This window comes from Neofelis nebulosa, chromosome 10, assembly GCF_028018385.1.
Source record: "Neofelis nebulosa isolate mNeoNeb1 chromosome 10, mNeoNeb1.pri, whole genome shotgun sequence".
Lineage (NCBI taxonomy): Eukaryota > Metazoa > Chordata > Mammalia > Carnivora > Felidae > Neofelis > Neofelis nebulosa.
In genome coordinates, this window is record NC_080791.1 from 32909354 (window position 1) to 32930807 (window position 21454).

The window sequence follows — 21454 nt, forward strand, 5'->3', positions numbered from 1 at the left end:
TTGTTTCCTCTAAACAACCTTTGATACTGCCAAAGGAGTTTCCATAGTGCAGAGATAGCACCTACATTGAATCTGGGGTTGAATCTCAGCTCTAGTATAAACTGCTGTATGAATGGGAACATGCATAATAATGCTTATGAACTCTAGTTCTTTCATTTATAAAATGAGGGAAATGATAACACGTATGCAAAATGAAGAACAAAACCAGGTGAAGCACTGAAAAGCATCAAATAATGTAACAAACCTAATTAAATGCTAGTTTCCTTCTCCATGTGCGCCTTCTATATATTACTGCTATATGAAGAAAAATAGAAGAAAAAAGGATAAAAGAAGTCAGTCATTAGTTCTAACCAGATGAATGAGATAGTAGTTACTCTCTCACGTACTTGCTGTGTTACTAGGCATAGTTTTAACTTCTTTGTGTATCCGTTTCCTCTTCTACACAGTAAGGATAATAGAATTTTCTTTGTCAGAGGATTGCTCACAGATAAAATATGTTAACATTTGCCAAGCTCCTAGAGTAATGTCTGCAATATAGTAACTACTACAGAAGTGTTGGCTATTAGCTGCAGCAGCAGCTGGAAGAAAATATAAATATCTACATACATAAATTATATGAACAAGGTATTCTTTGCGTATGACTAAAGTCATTGGAGCTTCAGGAACTGTCCACCAGGAGTGTTAAAAAGGCATAATACATTACTTATTTTTAAATAATTGGAGCCAGGCCAATAATCTGTTTCTTGAAATAAATGTAAACCAGACATAAACCACTCAAGCCCTGTAACCTAGCTGGCCACTGAAAAGCAAGTTGGATATTAAAACATGTCTGTACAAGGTGAGGGAAGATGGTGGCATAGGAGGATGCTGGTCTCACCTCATCTTGCTGATCACTTAGATTCCACCCACATTTGCCTAAATAACCCAGAAAACCACCAGAAGACTAGCAGAACAGACTCTCTGCCAAGCGTAGACAAGAGGTCCACAGAAGAGGATAGGAATGGTGGAGAGGTGGTGCATGCTACATGGACTGGCAGGAGGGAGCCGGGGCGGTGGAGGGGCAGCCTGCCTGGCAAGGCAGAGCCCCCAAAGTCTGGCTTGCAAAAGCAGAGGGGCTAGACTCTGTGAGTTCTGACAGCCAGCAGTACTTAACATCTGGAACGTTAAAAGTCAACAACTCTGCTCTTGCAGAGTGGGGAGGGTGAGAGGACACTGTGAGGGAGAGTTGTTGAGCCCCAGAAGATAGAGCTCAGCTCGATGGGGGAACAAAGGCGCTGGAAAGCGCCATTTCCCTCTCCCATCCCCCAGCCGAAATTCCAAAGGGAACCAGTTCCCGTCACTAAACTTTCTTTCTTCACAGAAATGCCCAACGCTGTGCTTCTGTGGATCCATCCCTCCAACGGGCCTGCCTCCCTCCTGGTACTGCAGGGCCCCTCCCACAGGGACCACCAAAGGCAAAGTTAGCTAAGCCTACCCCTCCTGCCCCTGTGCACCTTGCAGATTCACCTTGGCTAATATGCCCTTGGCCAGATCCCATCTAAGCAGCACCACAAACCTGGCAGTATGCAAGTATCCCAGACAAGGGCCACACCACTCCACAGTGAGTCCTCCTCCTGGGAGAGGGGAAGATAAGGTACACACCAGACTGACTGTGGCCCCAGCGGTGGGCTGGGGGAAGACATCCAGACTGAACTGTGGCCCCGCTCACCAACACAAGTTACTCCAGCCAGCACAGGGGAAGAGCCCTGTAGTTCTGCACCACTCCAGGGACTATCCAAAATGACAAAACGGAAGAATTCTCCTCAAAAGAAACTCCAAGAAGTAGCGACAGCTAATGAATTGATCAAAAATGATTTAAGCAATAAAATGGAACAAGAATTTAGAATAATAGTCATAAAATTAATCGCTGGGCTTGAAAAAAGCATAGAGAACAACAGAGAATCTATTGCTACAGAGGTCAAAGGACTAAGAAATAGTCATGAGGAGCTAAAAAATGCTATAAAGTGCAAAATAAAATGGAGGTGGCCATAGCATGAATTGAAGAGGCAGAGGAGGGAATAGGTGAATTAGAAGATAAAATTATGGAAAAAGAGGAAGCTGAGAAAAAGAGAGATTAAAAAAATCCAGGAGTATGAGGGGAGAATTAGAGAACTAAATGATATAATCAAATGGAACAATATCCTTATCATATGAATTCCAGCAAAAGAAGAGAGAGAGAAAGGGGCTGAAGGTGTACTTGAACAAATCATAGCTGAGAACTTCTCTGATCTGGGGAAGGAAAAGGCATTGAAATCCAAGAGGCACACAGAACTCCCTTCAGATGTAACTTGAATCGATCTTCTCCAAGACTTATCATAGTGAAACCGGCAAAATAAAAGGATAAAGAGAAAATTCTGAAAGCAGCCTGGGATAAACATGCTCTAACACATAAAGGGAGACCAATAAGACTAGTGACAGACCTATCTACTGAAACTTGGCAGGCCAGAAAGGAATGACAGGAAATCTTCAATGTGATGAACAGAAAAAAATATACAGCCAAGAATCTTTTATCCAGCAAGTCTGTCATTCAGAATAGAAGGAGAGATAAAGGTCTTCCCAAACAAAAACTGAAGGAATTCATCACCACTAAACCAGCACTACAAGAGATCCTAAGGGGGATTCTGTGAGTGAAATGTTGCAAGGACCTGAGTACCAGAGACATCACTACAAGCATGAAATCTACAGACATCACAATGACTCTAAACCCATATCTTTCAATAATAACACGGAATGTAAATGGACTAAATGCTCCAACCATAGGGTATCAGAATGGATAAAAAAACAAGACCCATCTATTTGCTGTCTACAAAAGACTCATTTTAGACCTGAGGATACCTTCAGGTGGAAAGTGAGGGGATGGAAAACTATCTGTCATGTTACTGGAAATCAAAAGAAAGCTGGAGTAGCCATACTTATATCAGACAAACTAGACTTTAAATTAAAGGCTGTAACAAGAGATGAAGAAGGGCATTATATAATAATCACAGGGTCTATCCATCAGGAAGAGCTAACAATTATAAATGTGTATGCGCTGAATACGGGAGCCCCCAAATATATAAAACAATCACAAACATAAGGAACCCTATTGATAAGAATGTGGTAATTGCAGGGGATTTTAACACCCCACTTACAACAATGGATAGATCATCTAGACAAAGGATCAATAAAGAAACAAGGGCCCTGAATGATACATTGGATCAGATGGACTTGACAGATATATTTAGAACTCTGCATCCCAAAGCAACAGAATATACTTTCTTCTCGAGTGCACATGGAATATTCTGCAAGACAGATGGCACACTGGGTCACAAAACAGCCCTTAATAACTATAAAAGAATTGAGATAATACCATGCACACTTTCAGACCACAATGTTATGAAGCTTGAAATCAACCACAGGAAAAAGGCTGGAAAACCTCCAAAAGCATGGAGGTTAAAGAACACCCTATTAAAGAATGAATGGGTCAACCAGGCAATTAGAGAAGAAATTAAAAAATACATGGAAACAAATGAAAATGAAAATACAACAATCCAAACATTGGGATGCAGTGAAGGCAGTCTTAGGAGGAAAATACATTGCAATCCAGGCCTATCTCAAGAAACAAGAAAAACCCCAAATACAAAATCTAACAGCACACCTAAAGGAACTAGAAGCAGAACAGCACAGACACCCCAACCCCAGCAGTCGAAGAGAAATAATAAAGATCAGAACAGAAATAAACACTATAGAGTACAAAAAAACTGTAGAGCAGATAATTGAAACCAAGAGTTGGTGTTTTGAAAAAATAAACAAAATTGATAAACCTCTGGCCAGGCTTCTCAAAAAGAAAAGGGAGATAATCCAAATAGATAAAATCATGAATTAAAATGCAATTATTACGACCAACCCCTCAGAAATATGAGCAATTATCAAGGAATACTATGAAAAATTATATGCCAACAAACTGGACAACCTGGAAGAAATGGACAAATTCCTAAGCACCCACAAACTTCCAAAACTCAAACAGGAAGAAATAGAAAACTTGAACAGACCCATAACCAGTGAAGAAATTGAATCAGTTATCAAAAATCTCCCAACAAAAAAGAATCCAGGACCACATGGCTTCCCTGGGGAATTCTACCAGACATTCAAAGCAGACATAATACCTATCCTTCTCAAGCTGTTCCAAAACATAGAAAGGGAAGGAAAACTTCCAGACTCATTGTATGAAGCCAGTATTACTTTGATTCCCAAACTAGACAGAGACCCAGCAAAAAAAGAGAACTACAAGCCAATATCCCTGATGAATATGCATGCAAATATTCTCAACAAGATACTAGCAAATCGAATTCAACAGCATATAAAAAGAATTATTCACCATGATCAAGTGGGATTCATTCCTGGGCTGCAGGGATGGTTCAACATTTATGAAAAGCCCACAGCTAATATCATCCTCCATGGGGAAAAACTGAGGGCTTTCCCCCTGAGATCAGGAACACGACAGGGATGTCCACTCTCACCGCTGTTGTTTAACATAGTGTTGGAAGTGCTAGCATCAGCAATCAGACAACAAAAGGAAATCAAAGGCATCAAAATTGGCAAAGATGAAAGCAAGCTTTCACTTTTTGCAGATGACATGATACTATACATGAAAAACCCAACAGACTCCATGAAAAGTCTGCTAGAACTGATACATGAATTCAGCAGAGTCATAGGATGCAAAATTAATGTACAGAAATCAGTTGCATTTGTATACACTAATAATGAAGCAAAAGAAAAACAAATAAAGAAACCGATCCCATTCACAATTGCACCAAGAATCATAAAATACCTAGAAATAAACGTAACCACAGATGTAAAAGATCTGTATGCTGAAAACTATAGAAAGCTTATGAAGGAAATTGAAGAAGACACAAAGAAATGGAAAAACATTCCATGCTCATTTATTGGAAGAATAAATATGGTTAAAATGTCAATACTCCCCAAGCAGTTTACATATTCAATGCAATCCCATTCAAAATTGCACCAGCATTCTTCTTGAAGCTAGAACAAGCAATCCTAAAATTTGTATGGAACCCCAAAAGAGCCTGAATAGCCAAAGTAATATTGAAGAAGAATACCAAAGTGGGAGGCATCACAATCACAGACTTTAGCCTCTACTACAAAGCTGTAATCATGAAGACAGCATGGTATTGGCACAAAAACAGAAACATAGACCAATGGAATAGAATAGAGACTCCAAAATTGGACTCACAAATGTATGGCAACTAATCTTTGACAAAGGAGGAAAGAATATCCAATGGAAAAAAGCCAGTGTCTTTTTTTTTTTTTAATTTTTAACGTTAATTCATTATTGAGAGACAGAGCATGAGCAGGGAAGGGGCAGAGAGAGGGAGACACAGAATCCGAAACAGGCTCAGGCTCTGAGCTGTCAGCACAGAGCCTGACACAGGGCTCGAATTCACAAACTGCCAGATCCTGACCTGAGCTGAAGTCAGACACTCAACATACTGAGCCATCCAGGCGCCCCAGAAAGACAGTCTCTTTAACAAATGGTGCTGGGAGAACTGGCCAGCAACATGCGGAAGAATTAAACTAGACCACTTTCTTACACCATTCACAAAAATAAACTCAAAATGGATAAAGGACCTGAATGTGAGACAGGAAACCATCAAAACCCTAGAGGAGAAAGCAGGAAAAACCTCTCTGACCTCCGCTGCAGCAATTTCTTACTTGACACATCTCCAAAGGCAAGGCAAAAATGAACTACTGGGACCTCATGAAGATAAAAAGCTTCTGCACAGCAAAGGAAACAATCAACAAAATTAAAAGATACGAACGGAATGGGAAAAGATATTTGCAAATGACCTATTGGACAAAGGGTTAGTATCTAAAATCTATAAAGAACTCATCAGACTCCACACCTGAGAATACTCCAGTGAAAAAATGGGCAGAAAACATGAATAGACACTTTTCTAAAGAAGACATTCAGATGGCCAACAGGCACATGAAGAGATGCTCAATGTCACTCCTCATCAGGGAAATACAAATCAAAACCACACTGAGATACAACCTCACACCAGTCAGAGTGGCCAAAATGAACAAATCAGGAGACTATAGATGCTGGCGAGGATGTGGAGAAATGGGAACCCTCTTGCACTGTTGGTGGGAATGCAAATTGGTGCAGCCACTCTGGAAAACAGTGTGGAGGTTCCTCAAAAAATTAAAAATAGATCTACCTTATGACCCAGCAATAGCACTGCTAGGAATTTACCCAAGGGATACAGGAGTGCTGATGCATAGGGGCACTTGTACCCCAATGTTTATAGCAACACTTTTAACAATAGCCAAATTATGGAAAAAGCCTAAATGTCCCACAACTGATGAATGGATAAAGAAATTGTGGTTTATATACACAATGGAGTACTACATGGCAATAAGGAAGAATGCAATATGGCCTTCTGTAGTAACGTGGATGGAACTGGAGAGTGTTATGGTAAATGAAATAAGTCACACAGAGAAAGACAGATACCATATGTTTTCAGTCTCATGTGGATCCTGAGAAACTTAACAGAAGACCATGGGGAAAGGGAAGGAAAAAAAAAGTTACAGAGAGGGAAGGGGGCAAACCATAATAGACTCTTAAAAACTGAGAACAAACTGAGGGTTGATGGGGGGTGGGAGGGAGGGGAAACTGGGAGATCGGCATGAGGAGGGCACCTGTTGGGATGAGCACTGGGTATTGTATGAAAACCACTTTGACAGGGGTGCCTGGGTGGCGCAGTCGGTTAAGCGTCCGACTTCAGCTCAGGTCACGATCTCACGGTCCGTGAGTTCGAGCCCCGCGTCGGGCTCTGGGCTGATGGCTCAGAGCCTGAAGCCTGCTTCCGATTCTGTGTCTCCCTCTCTCTCTGACCCTCCCCCGTTCATGCTCTGTCTCTCTCTGTCTCAAAAATAAATAAACATTAAAAAAAAAAATTAAAAAAAAAAAAAAAAAGAAAACCACTTTGACAATAAATTTCATAAAAAAAATTAAAAAAATATGTGTATACTTTCATCATACTTCAGTAAATCACAATGAACATACACTTCCTCTCACTGGAAGTGAACAGATTGCAGTATGCTGGGGTTACTGTTCACCCATACCTGTTGCCCCTTCCTGCAGAAAAGATTATGTTTCTTAGCTCCCTCAAAGGCAAGATTGGCCATGTGATAGACACTAACCAATGAAATATGAATGGAATTAAAAGATGCCATTTTCCAGCAGGCACTAAGTAAGTCAATATGATTCTGCCAATCCTGTTGAGGTCTGGGGAAAGAGGTCAAACAGCATACTCTATCTCCAAGTTCCTGATGTAGGAGACGGTCACAAAATGTGGTGTTTCTGAAGGAAGTGAAGGAAAATATATTCTGTAATGGAAAACACACAACTTCCTTTTTTTTTTTTTTTATGTTTTATTTATTTATTTATTTTTTTAAATTTATTTATTTATTTATTTATTTATTTTTTAATATATGAAATTTACTGTCAAATTGGTTTCCATACAACACCCAGTGCTAATCCCAAAAGGTGCCCTCCTCAATACCCATCACCCACCCTGCCCTCCCTCCCACCCCCCATCAACCCTCAGTTTGTTCTCAGTTTTTAACAGTCTCTTATGCTTTGGCTCTCTCCCACTCTAACCTCTTTTTTTTTTTTTTTTTTCCCTTCCCCTCCCCCATGGGTTTCTGTTACGTTTCTCAGGATCCACATAAGAGTGAAACCATATGGTATCTGTCTTTCTCTGTATGGCTTATTTCACTTAGCATCACACTCTCCAGTTCCATCCACGTTGCTACAAAAGGCCATATTTCATTTTTTCTCATTGCCACGTAGTATTCCATTTTGTATATAAACCACAATTTCTTTATCCATTCATCAGTTGATGGGCATTTAGGCTCTTTCCATAATTTGGCTATTGTTGAGAGTGCTGCTATAAACATTGGGGTACAAGTGCCCCTATGCATCAGTACTCCTGTATCCCTTGGATAAATTCCTAGCAGTGCTATTGCTGGGTCATAGGGTAGGTCTATTTTTAATTTTCTGAGGAACCTCCACACTGCTTTCCAGAGCGGCTGCACCAATTTGCATTCCCACCAACAGAACACACAACTTCCTAAAGCCATGAAGAGGTTATTGCATTTAATGTCAGTGTTATGAGGACTGAAAAAGCAGGTTCTTTATAGCTTAAAGGAAAATTAGGAACTCCAAAGTGTTCAACTGAAATATCAGTTGAAATGGTCCTTACAAAAACAAATCACATCACTAAAGGCTGATAATTTATCATCATTCTTCTTGAATGAAGGACAAGGCACTCCTGCTTAACAGTACAGAGTACCCATCTTATACAGTGGAAATACAGTAGTGAATCAGGACTCAGTGCCTGGGTCAGAGCAGGCAGTCCATAAATGCTTATTAATTGATGGCTTGCTAGTTACTGGTTTGCATGTGGGTTGTGCAGGTACCCTTGCTAATGCTTTCTAGAAGGGTTAGAGCTTGGCTAACAAGAGAAAAATTTTGTCAACTCCTCCCCAGATCGCTTACTCCCTGTCCCATATCTCCCTGCTAAAGAAAGGGGCAGAAGGATATGTAAAATACAAATACCACCAAATTCCCAGGGATTGAACACTATAATATTAATGATACTTGGCTTTCAGAGGTAGAAGTAGGAAACAAGCTAACTTAAAGAACTTTTATATTCAATCAAAAGTTAAGTGTAAACATCATTTTTTTTCCTCCGGAAACTATTCAGGGATAAAGCTTTTATTGAAATCCAAATAAAGTTTCTATAAATAAAAATAAAGGCAGTTTAGCAGCATAATAGCTATTAATCTCAACAGAATTCAAACAGCCATGAGGAAATGAAAAAGAATAGTCTTCTATACAGCTAACAAAGCAAAAGTCCTTGTACCTTCAATTTCCTAGTAATTAAAAACCCAGCATGTCCTTACAGATGTAATCTACTTGGCCTTACAGTACCTTCTCAGGGTTGACAAAACAAAGCAACACTTGTCTTTAATTTCTAATTCACTTTTCTAATCTGCCAATTCAGATTAAAAATCAACATATCACAGATAACTAATATCATATTATCCATGGCTTGAAAGAAACAGAAAAAAGGAATGAGTGCATTTATTGGTGTTTGTGTCCCACAGGACCATTTGTCTTCTCCCTGCTTCTTAGGAAGCAGTTAACTCTCCACAGCCCTGGCCCAACCTGTTACTTCTTCCTGATCTGCCCATGAAAAGTATTTGAACTATAACCCTCTTCCTGGATCTCAGTGATAGAAACAAAATTATTTGATCACAGGTGTGGGAGAGGATGTGGTGAGGAGGAGGATGTAACCCAGGGACATCTGAGAACTTCCAAAATTAAATTATTTAGACAGTAGTGTGAGGCTCAAAAACTTCATGACAGATGGCAAATGCCTAGGATAAGAAGAATGAGCTCAACTTTCTTTTCTTTATTGTTGGGGAGAACATGTTACCAAAGCACACATGGGGAAAGTCACCGACAGACAGTGGCAGAAATTGAGAGTTTGGGGGAAATTCTGAAAGTATTTTCTGGTCCAATCATGAGGACATGTAGACATGTACATGAGGACTGAATGTTGAGTGACTGTTATTTATGTGACCAAATTATGACTTTCATTAGCAGAAACATCATTTGAAAGGACTTCTTTTTTCCCATTTACAATACCTGGAATAAAGTAAGTACACAATGGAATACTGATGAACCAAACTGAATGAGAGAATGAGAATTTAGTACCTTTTCTCTCACAGTTCTCACTTTCTCCAGACCTAGGGTAGAAGGACCAACTGAAAAACCATCACACAAAACATGTTTGAGTGGGGACAAGCCTCAGGGTACCAACAGAGAATGCAGAGCAAGCAAGCCTAGGAAAAATGACAACTGCCTCTATCTCTTTAACTAGTCCCAAGATGAAGATTTTGGGACATAGAAGTTTTTTCACAAAAAATAATTTGCTTCAAACAGTATGGTACTGGCACAAAAACAGATGCACAGATCAACAGAATAGAATAGAAAGCCTGGAAATAAAGCCAACTTATCTTTGAAAAAGGAGGGAAGAGTTTACAATGGGAAAAAGATGGTCTCTTCAACAGATAGTACTGGGAAAAATGAACTGCTACATGCAAAAGAATGAAACTGGACTTTCTTACACCATACACAAAAATCAACTCAAAATGGATTAAGGACCTAAATGTGAGACTTGAAACCACAAAAATCCTAGAAGAGAGCACAGCCAGTAATTTCTCCAACATTGGCTGTAACAACATTTTTCTCGATATGTCTTCTGAAGCAAGTGAAATAAAAGCAAAAATAAACTACTGGGACTACATCAAAGCAAAAAGCTTCTGTAGTGCAAAGGAAACAACCAACAAAGCTAAAAGTCTACTGAATGAGAGTATATATTTGCAAATGACAATCTGATAAACGGTTAGCATCAAAAAAATATACAAAGATGGGGCGCCTGGGTGGCGCAGTCGGTTAAGCGTCCGACTTCAGCCAGGTCACGATCTCGCGGTCCGTGAGTTCGAGCCCCGCGTCAGGCTCTGGGCTGATGGCTCGGAGCCTGGAGCCTGTTTCCGATTCTGTGTCTCCCTCTCTCTCTGCCCCTCCCCCGTTCATGCTCTGTCTCTCTCTGTCCCAAAAATAAAATAAAAAATGTTGAAAAAAAAAATTAAAAAAAAAAAAATACAAAGAACTTATATAAGTCAACACCCAAAAACAAATGATCCAATTAAAAAATGGGCAGAAAAGGGGCCACCTGGGTGGCTCAGTTGGTTAACCATCCAACTTCAGCTCAGATTATGATCTCATGGTTTGTGGGATCAGATCCCACGCCGGGCTCTGTGCTGACAGCTCAGAGCCTGGAGCCTGTTTCAGATTCTGTCTCTGTCTCCCCTGCTCATTGTCTCTCTTTTTTCTCTCTCTTTCTCAAAAATGAAATAAACATTAAACATTTTTTTAAAAAAATGGGCAGAAGATATGGACAGACATTTCTCTAAAGAAGACATTCAGATGACCAGCAGACACATGAAAAGATATTCAACATCACTCATCATCAGGAAAATGCAAATCAAAACAATGAGAGATCACCTCACCCCTGTCAGAATGACTAAAATAAAAAAAAAAATAGCATATGTAAGAAACAACAAAAGTTGGCTAGGATGAGGAGGAGGAAAAGGAACGCTTGTGCACTATTGGGCGGAAATACAAACTGGTGCAGCCACCATGGAAGATAGTATGGAGGTTCCTCAAAAAATTAAAAATAGAACTACCCTATTACCCAGGAATCACACTACTGAGTATTTACCCAAAGAATACAAAAACACTAATTCAAAAAGATATATGTGCTTCTATCTTTATTGCAGCATAATTTACAATAGCCAAACTATGGAAGCAGCCAAAGTGTCCACTGATAGATGAATGGGTAAAGAAGATGTGGTATATATACAGAATGGAATATTACTAAGCCATAAAAAATGAAATATTACCATTTGCAACGACATGGATGGAGCTAGAGAGTATAACGCTAAGTGAAATAAGTCAGTCAGAAAAAGACAAATACCAGATGATTTCACCCATATGTGGAATTTAAGAGAGAGAAAGCAAGAAACAGACTCCTCACCAAGAGAACAAACATGGTTATCACAGGGGAGGTAGGTGGGGAATCAGTGAAATAGGTGATAGGGATTAAGAAGTAGACTGTGATGAGCACTGGATGATGTATGGGTTTACTGAATCACTATATTGTACACTTGAAACTAATAGAACACTGTATGTTGACTAGACTGGAATTAAAACTTAAAAAAATTGAACTACCCTCCAATCCAGTAATCATATTACTGGGTATTTACCCCCAAAATACAAAAACACTAATTCAAAGGGATACATGCACCCATATGTTTACTGTAGCATTATTCTCAATAGCCATATTATGGAAGCAGCCCAAGTGTCCATTGATTCATGAATGAATAAAGAAGATGTGGCATATATACATAAAATGGAATATTACTTAGACATCAAAAGGAATGAAATCTTGCCATTTGCAATGACATAGATGCAGCCAGAAAGTATGTCTATTGAAATAAATCAGTCAGAGAAAGACAAATGCCATACGATTTCACTCATATGTGGAATTTAACAAACAAAACATAGGAGAGCAAAAGACAAACCAAGAAACATTCTCTTAACTACAGAGAACAAACTAGTGGTTACCAGAAGGGGGTGATAGGTGAAATAGGTAAGGAGGATTAAAGGAAGACTTACCACGATGTGCACTGAGTAATGTATAGAATTGTTGAATCACTATACTGTACTCTTGAAACTAATATAACACTGTATGTTAACTCTACTGGAATTAAAATAAAAACTTAGTAAAACAAAAAAAATTTGTTTTTTTGAAAGTGGGCTCAAATATGGAGAACTATTGGTGTGTTATTCTTTAACAAAACATCCCTAATGGTATAGCTTGAGGGAGAGTTTAGTTCTAATCTTACCTAATAATATCTGTTTAATAATGATAATAGACATTGCTATTCTCAAAGTGTATGCATTCCCAAAGTCTTAGAATTTCAAGAAAAGAATACTGTAGCAAGCATTTTTTACAACCAGAAAAGCATTTGTGGACCAATTTTTCAGTTTTTGTACTTGATGCTTTTTTGTTGTTGTTAAGATGAGTTAAACTTTCCTTCTCTACTGAATTACAGGCTAGTCTTATTTGCAGCATCTATAGTTCAAAAACCACAAAGTCCTGAGATTTTTTCACGTTAGGTTTATAAAAAATAGTCTCGTAACAGTGAAAGAATAGTTTTACTCTTCATTTCATAGCGTATCTTCTCTGTATATTCACAGTATGGCTCTATTTTAGGATGCTAGATAGTTTTTGCTCTATTACCATTAGGCTTTTTAGTGAAAGCACAAACACAACCACTTTTAACGGTTGACATTGAAAACACATTTTTACCTGAGTTTTTATATTTTACTATCCTAAGGTTCATTATTAGCCTTATCAGTTCAAAAACATAAACACATCCCATACAAAACTGAGTTTCCAAAGGATAGCTAGAGCATTTTATGATAAACAGAATCCATCTGAATTACCAAAGCTATAAAGATGCATTTCCCAATTTGGCAAATGAATCAAGACTAGTACTGGTTTCAAATAACAACTGAGAAGTTATTGATGGAAATTGACATAATTCCACTCTGGAAAGTAGTCAAATGTCTAAAAGGAACACAGAGATCTCAAAAAAACAGGATGATATCTAGAAAAATGGTAGAAGAGGTGAACATAAAGATAAAAGCTGCTCTGAACTCCCAATGTGATGAGCTTGCTTAATTCAAGATTTAAAAAAGAGGTCTGAGAACTTCACCATCACTGGAATATAATTTTAAACTGAAACAGGTAAAATTCTGGACATGTTGCTAGGAAGAAAACATGACACTTATTTCAGGTTAAAAAGGACCATATGCTTGAATCTAGAATACCATTAAGTGTTCACGTATATCCTATAAGTTGTTAAATCACTAGTAAAATAGTGGTATATTGATAAGACACACGATAAAAGAGATAAGAGGTAAGATTACAGTCTGAGCAGAGACTCAAAGTTCCATTAATACATTTTAGACCTTGATGTAGTAAAACATTAAAAATTACATGCAAAAATGTTAAATTCTGAGGACCAGGAAAGCCTCTCAACTTGTCTGAGAGGCAGGTCATTTCAGGGAAAGGGACTTCATTGCATGTTGGGTTGACGAATGTTTAGAAAACCTTGTTCACCTAAGTTGTCAATACCAAAATGTCTACCCCTCAGCTGCAGGGAGCTTATTTCTAGAAGGTACATTTAATCCTGTCCTCCATTAACCAGAGTTTCTTTTTATTGATGGTACATGCCATTGTCTTGTCTTTTCAATAGAATAGTGATTCTCTTTGGGTGAGAAAATCTGAATCTCCAAGAATGTGGAAAAACAATCAGAAACAAGGATGATTTTGGATAAGTTGACTTTATGTCCACATAGTAAGACCTCTTGAAATCACTATGTAATTTTGTGTGTGATTTATTTAGAATGTTTAGAACAGTTAAAGGGATATTAATTTCAGCATTTATAAGTCAATTTATTAGATTACAGAAGATACCACAGGTTTAGAAAGATTATTTTAGCCAGAATCACAAACTTGTTTTATTAGGGTGTTGCATTTGGGTGAATAAAATTTACTAGTTTTGTAATTATAATTTGTATGTCTAAAAAAGCTTCACTGATTAAATGTATAAATGGGGGAATTCTATCAAAGTTATAAAAACAAAATGAAAACATTTTTAAAAATTAGGACATTTATACATAAAATAAGATCTGTACATTGATTAAAAATAGGCTGAAAGAAAAAAATACAGCTTAAGATAAAATAATAAAAATAAAACTTGAAACTAGGGTTAAGATTTATAACTTTGAGCACTACATTACTAATGAAGCAAACATAATTATAATATTCTTTTCTATCATCAAAATCTCCCCTTGGGCAATAAAAGCCTACTGGTACTCAGAGCAACAGTAAAAGCAAATGTGTGCTGAGCACACATCTCATGGAAGGCCTGTGTTAAGTACTATGAAGAAGGCTACAAGGTTCTGTCACAAGTTGCTCAGAGAACTAATAAGTCGGATACTAAAACACTATACCAAAAGCAAAATGTGAGGAATGACACAAACACATGGACTGTAGGATAGCTATTTTTCCGAAAAAAAAAAAAAATTTACAGTTATAAATGATGGCATAGTGATGTTTCAGGTGGCTAAGGCTACAAGAAAGTAGATTTCTGGAAAAGTCTTTAAGGCACTGAAGAAGCATGATGCCGTTCGATAACAGCATAAGTACATGTGACAACCTCCTTATTCAAATTTTCTAATTATTTTACAAACCCTAGTTTCCAGAAATGCATTACTGTTCAAATATATTCTCACTGACTTGACCACGTCCCTATTTAGAGCTTTATTCAATACCATATATAGGTTCAGTTTTTTCCAAAAATTCATCCTTGAGTAGTTCATTTGAATCTAAAAGAACTATCTTTCTTTTGAAAGAAACCAGTATATGAAAAATGAAACCAGTATTAGAAAACACATTTCAAACTCTACTCAAATGCAAATTATACAACATATTGCTCTTTAGGTAACTATTTAGAATGAACATTTGGTACTTATCTGTTGGTTAATATTTCTGTGATTAGATGTAAGCGGGCAATGGAAGATTTTATACTAATCACTTTCCTTGATTTGCAATAAAGAAATGCAAGAGTAAAAACTGGAAATAATTTTCCAAGTCTCTAACATTAGGAGTATCTTTTTTTTGAGAGAGACAGAGAGAGAGGTAGAGACAGAGGGAGAGAGAGAATCTTAAGCAGGCTCCACATTTAGCATGGACCTCGACGTGAGACTCGATCTCACGACCCTGAGATCATGACCTGAGCCAAAATCAAGAGTCGGACACTTAACCAACTGAGCCACTCAGGCATCCCAGGGGTATTTTAAATCATGCTTTTTCTTTTGATAATTTCTGAAATTAATCACTAGGAAGCATTTCATTCATTTAAAGTAATAGGTTTTTTCATACACTTAATATTTATGATTTTCAAATGAATGCTTTCCCAGTTTTTATTTTTACTCCATTCTCAGTTGCATTTTATTAGCAATTTAAAAATTAGTCTGTTTTAAAAATAAATTTAGACATCATGAGAGAAAGTCAATTGAGTTAAATAAAACTTGAAAATGCTTTAGAAGATGTATACATAACCTTAGAAATAAATACACAGACTAATTTTAAATGTCAAATAATCTGACTACATAAGGTACATATGAAAATATTCTAAAATAACCAAGGGTAAAAGGTGGAAAAAAGGTAGCAGATGATTAAGGAGGATTGAGAATGTTATGGAAAAACACATAAAATGTGTTTAATAAGAATGTTTTGCTACTAAGGACTCAGCAATTCTACATTGAGAAAACAGGTTTTCCTATATATCCCATGTGTTATGGACAATGTCTTATCACATCACACTCTTGGGTACAAAGTATTCATGTCTTCAGTCTTGTCAATGGCACAGAGAAACTAAAATAAAGAAGCCCTTTACTGCCATTAAAAATATTTTAAAAATCAACTAAATATCAACTGCTTCAAATCTCTTCCTGGGATAAAGCAAGGTACATACCTATAAGTAAATAAACACCAAATAAGTAAAAACTAATTTTGGTTACTAAAACACCAGTAGTTTAATGCCTTTGCCTTGAGAAACTTCTCTGAATGAAAGTTTTAAATTTGCTTCACCATCAGACTTATGATATGTTTCTATTATTTTCCCAGAATTAACTCTTAATATCACATAATACTTTTGTGATAAAAAAGGAAAAAAAAACTATGATAAAATTTTAAATAATTATTAAAGTGACTTACTTTCTTCTTTCTTGCTAATAATGGCAGGCAGAGTGTAAATCTGAAAAACAAAGGAAGTCTGATCAGTTAATGACCCAGCACAGAAACAGGGCGATATTGGTACAATGACACACAAAATGAGTACCTTGATTTCAAGATCTTACAACTAGTATGTCCATAGAGCCATTTCCCTACCCTATCAACCAACCTTGCTTCCCAAGCCTTTCCATCATGGCTATCCAGCCCTGGGCAAAGTTCTAGCCCTTTCCATTTGATTTATGTATCTCATTCTATTACCCAACATGATGCATAGTATGTATTCCTTCTTCAGGAAGGATTTCATGACAGATTTTACCAGATTGCTGCTTCCTCAAATTATCTCCTTAGTGTTTTGTTCTCAACATGTACAACCTTAACTTGTACTTGAGCTATCACATTGTCTTCTAAATTTGCTTTAGGTCAGGGCTTACCTCTCAACTATTAGTGGCAAAGAGTCAAGTCCTTTTGTTTTACTTTTTAATCTGTAATTGGCTGATACTTTTGTAAGTTATAATAAAATTAAAACATAATAAACACTATAAAGAATAGGTGCAGAGTCCAAAATTTTTATTATTAAACTCAATAGGTGTAAAATGACTACTTCTAATTGCTATAAAATTTTCCAGATGCTGGGGCGCCTGGATGGCGCAGTCGGTTAAGCATCCGACTTCAGCCAGGTCACGATCTCGCGGTCCGTGAGTTCGAGCCCCGCGTCAGGCTCTGGGCTGACGGCTCGGAGCCTGGAGCCTGTTTACGATTCTGTGTCTCCCTCTCTCTCTCTGCCCCTCCCCCGTTCATGCTCTGTCTCTCTCTGTCCCAAAAATAAATAAAAAAAAACGTTGAAAAAAAAAATTTAAAAAAAAAAAAAAAAAAAAAAATTTCCAGATGCTTAATCATACTTTTTGCATTCATTTTATTGTGGATTGGTAACAGTTTGAGGGATGGCCTCAAAGCCTAGGGTCCACACTTTATATAGTTCTGTTGTTGCACAGGTACTCTGCACCAAGGTTGTTCACAAATTATTTGCCAACTAAAGGATAGTTTTCAATGGATAGGGCAGGGCCTCCTATTTTCTCTGTGTGCTCATACCTCCAACCATCCAATGTGGTGTTCTTCATAAAGAAAACAGACAGTGATCGATGATTTATTCCTTTTTACATCAGCCTCCCTAATAATTTTAAGTAAATTATCATGGCCACATCAAAATAACTATTAAAACAGTGAAGATATGGATGGGAGGGAAAATGTCAAGCCACAAGGCAGTTTTACCAAATGAGACTTTTTTTTTTTAATATGAAATTTATTGTCAAATTGGTTTCTATACAACACCCAGCGCTCATCCCAGCAGGTGCCCTCCTCAGTACCCATCTCCCATCCCCCATCAACCCTCAGTTTGTTCTCAGTTTTTAAGAGTCTTTATGTTTTGACTCCCTCCCTCCCTAACCTTTTTTTTTTTCTTCCCCTCCCCCAAATGAGACTTTTAAACAATGATATAGACCACAGGATTAGTTCTTACCCTAAACCTTTGCTCATCACACTGATCATAAAGCCTAACACAGGCCTTGCAAAGAGTGAGGACTTTATTATTAACTGAATAAAATAATCAAATCAGTACAGCCAAGTTCATGGTAAGTAATTTGTTAAAAAGTAATTTAGGATTTTAAATTAGTCCTGGAAGTTATCCTGAGAAACAAATTAGAAAGTTGGTGTTATGTACCAGTGAGACAATACCAGAAAAACAGTAAGAGTCTACTCTTCTGATTTGCTGTATTAATATTTTCAAATATACTACAGACAAAAAATCCGGATATACTTTGTAATTAGAACAATAAAATCTAAAAAAAAAAAAATTAACATTTATTTTTAACATTATTTATTTATTTATTTATTTGAGAAACAGCAGGAGCAGGGGAGGGACAGAGAGAGAAGCAGACAAAGAATCCAAAGCAGTCTCTAGGCTCTGAGCTGTCAGCACAGAGCCCAACACAGGGCTCAAACCCATGAACCGTGAGCTAAGCTGAAGTCAGACACTTAATCAACTGAGCCACCCAGGTGCCCCTAGAACAATAAAATCAAAATTCTTACTGGTTCTTTCCCATCCATGGCTTCGAGCCAGAGTTTCCGATTAGCTTCTGAGAATGCCTGTAATGTGATGATTCCATGCCTATTAAAAACAAATGTTTTATATATTTAATTTATTCCTGTTATGTCTTCACCCATTTATTATTTTTTTGTGGTTTTAAAAGTAAAGGTAAAATTTTAAGAAAAAGAAGGAAAGAAAAAAATGAAAAGAGAGGAAAAAAGAAAAGAGAAGAAAAAAAGAATTTAAAAAATGAAAAGAAAAAGACTTACGGTTCCTTTTAGAAAAATCACTATGAGGACACACACACACACACACACACACACACACATATTTTTAATTCTAATGGTTGCAGGTAGTAAAATCATTGGTTTAGGTATGACTGCCTGAAGAAGGCTAGTTTCAAACTCTTTCCTCTGAAATGGCCAAAAAGCATTCACCAAAGTCCAGAACCACCTAAACATTCTCCAATATTAGAATGATTAAGATTATGACCCCAATGTGGTACAATCTAGTCACTAAAAATAATTTCAATGAGTATATAGTAATATGAGAAGTTTCATACCATACCTAGTTAATTATTAAGAAGACATTAAAACCAAAGTGTTTATCTATATCATGATCACAATATTAAAATTAATTCATTTAAAAACAATTTTTCCCATGTACCCATTCTGAAATAGTTACTTGAGGATACATACACATTTCAAGAGAGAAAGAGTAAGAAAAGGGAAGGAGGAAAGCAATATAAGACAGAAAAAGACAGGAAATCCAGAAATAGTAAAATTGATCTAGTTAACTGCAAATTATCCAGAAAATAAATTTGAACAGGAAATTAAAGGGCTCTGTGAAGAGATACATTGAGGAGGAAATTTCATTTAAATATTGTATGATTAAAAACCAGTATGACTTAAAACTGTGACGAAGGCATATTATGCCTTGTGTAAACAGGAAAACAGATCATTGGAATGACAGGAAAAAGAAAAATGTATGTGAAGATTGTGATCACTTGATCTTAGAAAATCTAAGCCAGTATAAACAGAAATAATAAAATAATAATCAATATTTGTTGGCTGTTTATTATGTGCCAGGCACTATGTTGTAAATGTTACCTTTCTTATCTCATTTTATCCTCATAGGAACCCTTTGAGGTGACTACTTATTATCCTTATCCTTACAGATGAGCAAACTAAAGCAGAATTTAACAATGTGCCTCAGGGTTACAGAACCAAAAAGTGCTGCTGAAATAAAGAAAAATCACTAGCATGTTTGTATTTGTGTACATAGAAAATACAGAAGTTCCTACCACAAACTATTAAAACCAATAAGGAGCTCAACAACTATGCTGGGTATAGATTGATATATTAAAAAGATTAATAGCCTTTCTATCCATGAGCCTCAAACATTAGGAAAAAAATATATACTAATGAATTCTATTCAAAATTGCAATAAAATGAAGAGACTCAAGAATAAATCTAAAAAAAATATGTAAAATATTCAAAAAGAGTTCAACTGTCCATCAATTAATTAACAACTTCAATGCTACTCCAAATCAAAAACCCCAAAGGATTTTTGTGGAGACAAAGGGAAACTTAATAAGCAGATTCATAAAATGCAAAACCACAGGGCCAAAATATTTAATACAATTAAAAAAAAGTTTTAACGTTTATTTATTATTGAGAGACAGAGAGACACAGAGAGTAAGCAGGGGAGGGGCAGAGAGAAGGGGAGACACAGAATCCAAAGCAGGCCCCAGGCTCCAAGCTGTCAGCACAGAGCCCGACGCGGGACTCGAACTGACAAACTGTGAGATCCTGACCTGAGCTGAAGTCGGTTGCCCAACCAATTGAGCCACCCAGGCACCACTATTTAAAGAAGCATAAAAAGTGGGGGCCTTGCCCTACTAAGTAGTTATAAGCGACATATATGTAAACTATAGTTTATAAGAGTATATAGAGTAAGCATTTTAAATAGTGCATTCACACAAAGCTAGAGTATTCAGAAAAGTATGGTAGTAATGCAGGGGAAGAGAAATAGATCATGGAATAGAATAGAGAGAAAGAAGTATATCTGTCCATATTTAGTTTCTGTTCTTCTTGTATTGATACAAGGGAAAAAAAAGTAGAGCTAAATATCCCCATTAGATTATAAACTCACATGCGCAACATTTATGTCTCTCCCAATGTCCCAATGTCCAGAACGGTGCTCTGCCCAGAGGAGGCACTGAATTTCACCGGCTGAAGGAAACTAATGGCATTCCCAGCTCTGTCTTATTATTCCTTGGAAGCAAGGCTACCAGGCTTCAAAAGTCCACAAAAAGGCTTACCCAGGCATAGTGAACAATGTTGTCAGGATCATTCGTAGTAAAGGGAACTCAAGTCCACCACAAATCCCCTAATGTAGTCATTTATGTTGATTTCCCAAATTCTTCTTTGAGTGATGTTGCTTTTTGCTAGCATTCTGTGTCTGATTTATTTATTGAATGCATCATGCAATATATATTTGTTGAATAAATACATAAAGAATGAAATAAATATGCATACTGTTTTTAAAGACTGAAAAACAAGTACCTGTATACTGTTTCATACTTATATCTAAACACAGAAACAAATAATTTAGCATATTAAAAATATAAAGTAAAAATAAAACCTCAAACCTTTCAACTACTTCTATGTCAAAGCAGAATCGTTTGTCAATTGAATCTGTCTTCCGTCGGATACAAGATTTCAATTTAAACATTTCTGGTGAACCAGTAACAAGGCCATTCTGAAACAAGAGGAACACATTATTGATGTGATGACAAGGGCAACTGAAAAATATTAAATAT

The 21454-nt window shown here is 37.0% G+C and overlaps 1 protein-coding gene across 2 annotated transcripts in view; it reads right to left on the reverse strand.

The window, feature by feature from the left end:
- The window catches only part of ARHGAP42 (Rho GTPase activating protein 42), a 312428-nt gene that overhangs the window by 45182 nt on the left and 245792 nt on the right, over positions 1 to 21454 (reverse strand). For both annotated transcript variants that reach the window (XM_058687389.1, XM_058687388.1), the window contains exons 10-12: positions 21284 to 21393; positions 18633 to 18711; positions 16530 to 16569 (exon numbers count right to left, since the gene is read on the reverse strand). In XM_058687389.1, the coding sequence (XP_058543372.1) occupies positions 16530 to 16569; positions 18633 to 18711; positions 21284 to 21393 (229 nt within the window). The remainder of the gene's footprint in view (positions 1 to 16529; positions 16570 to 18632; positions 18712 to 21283; positions 21394 to 21454) is intronic.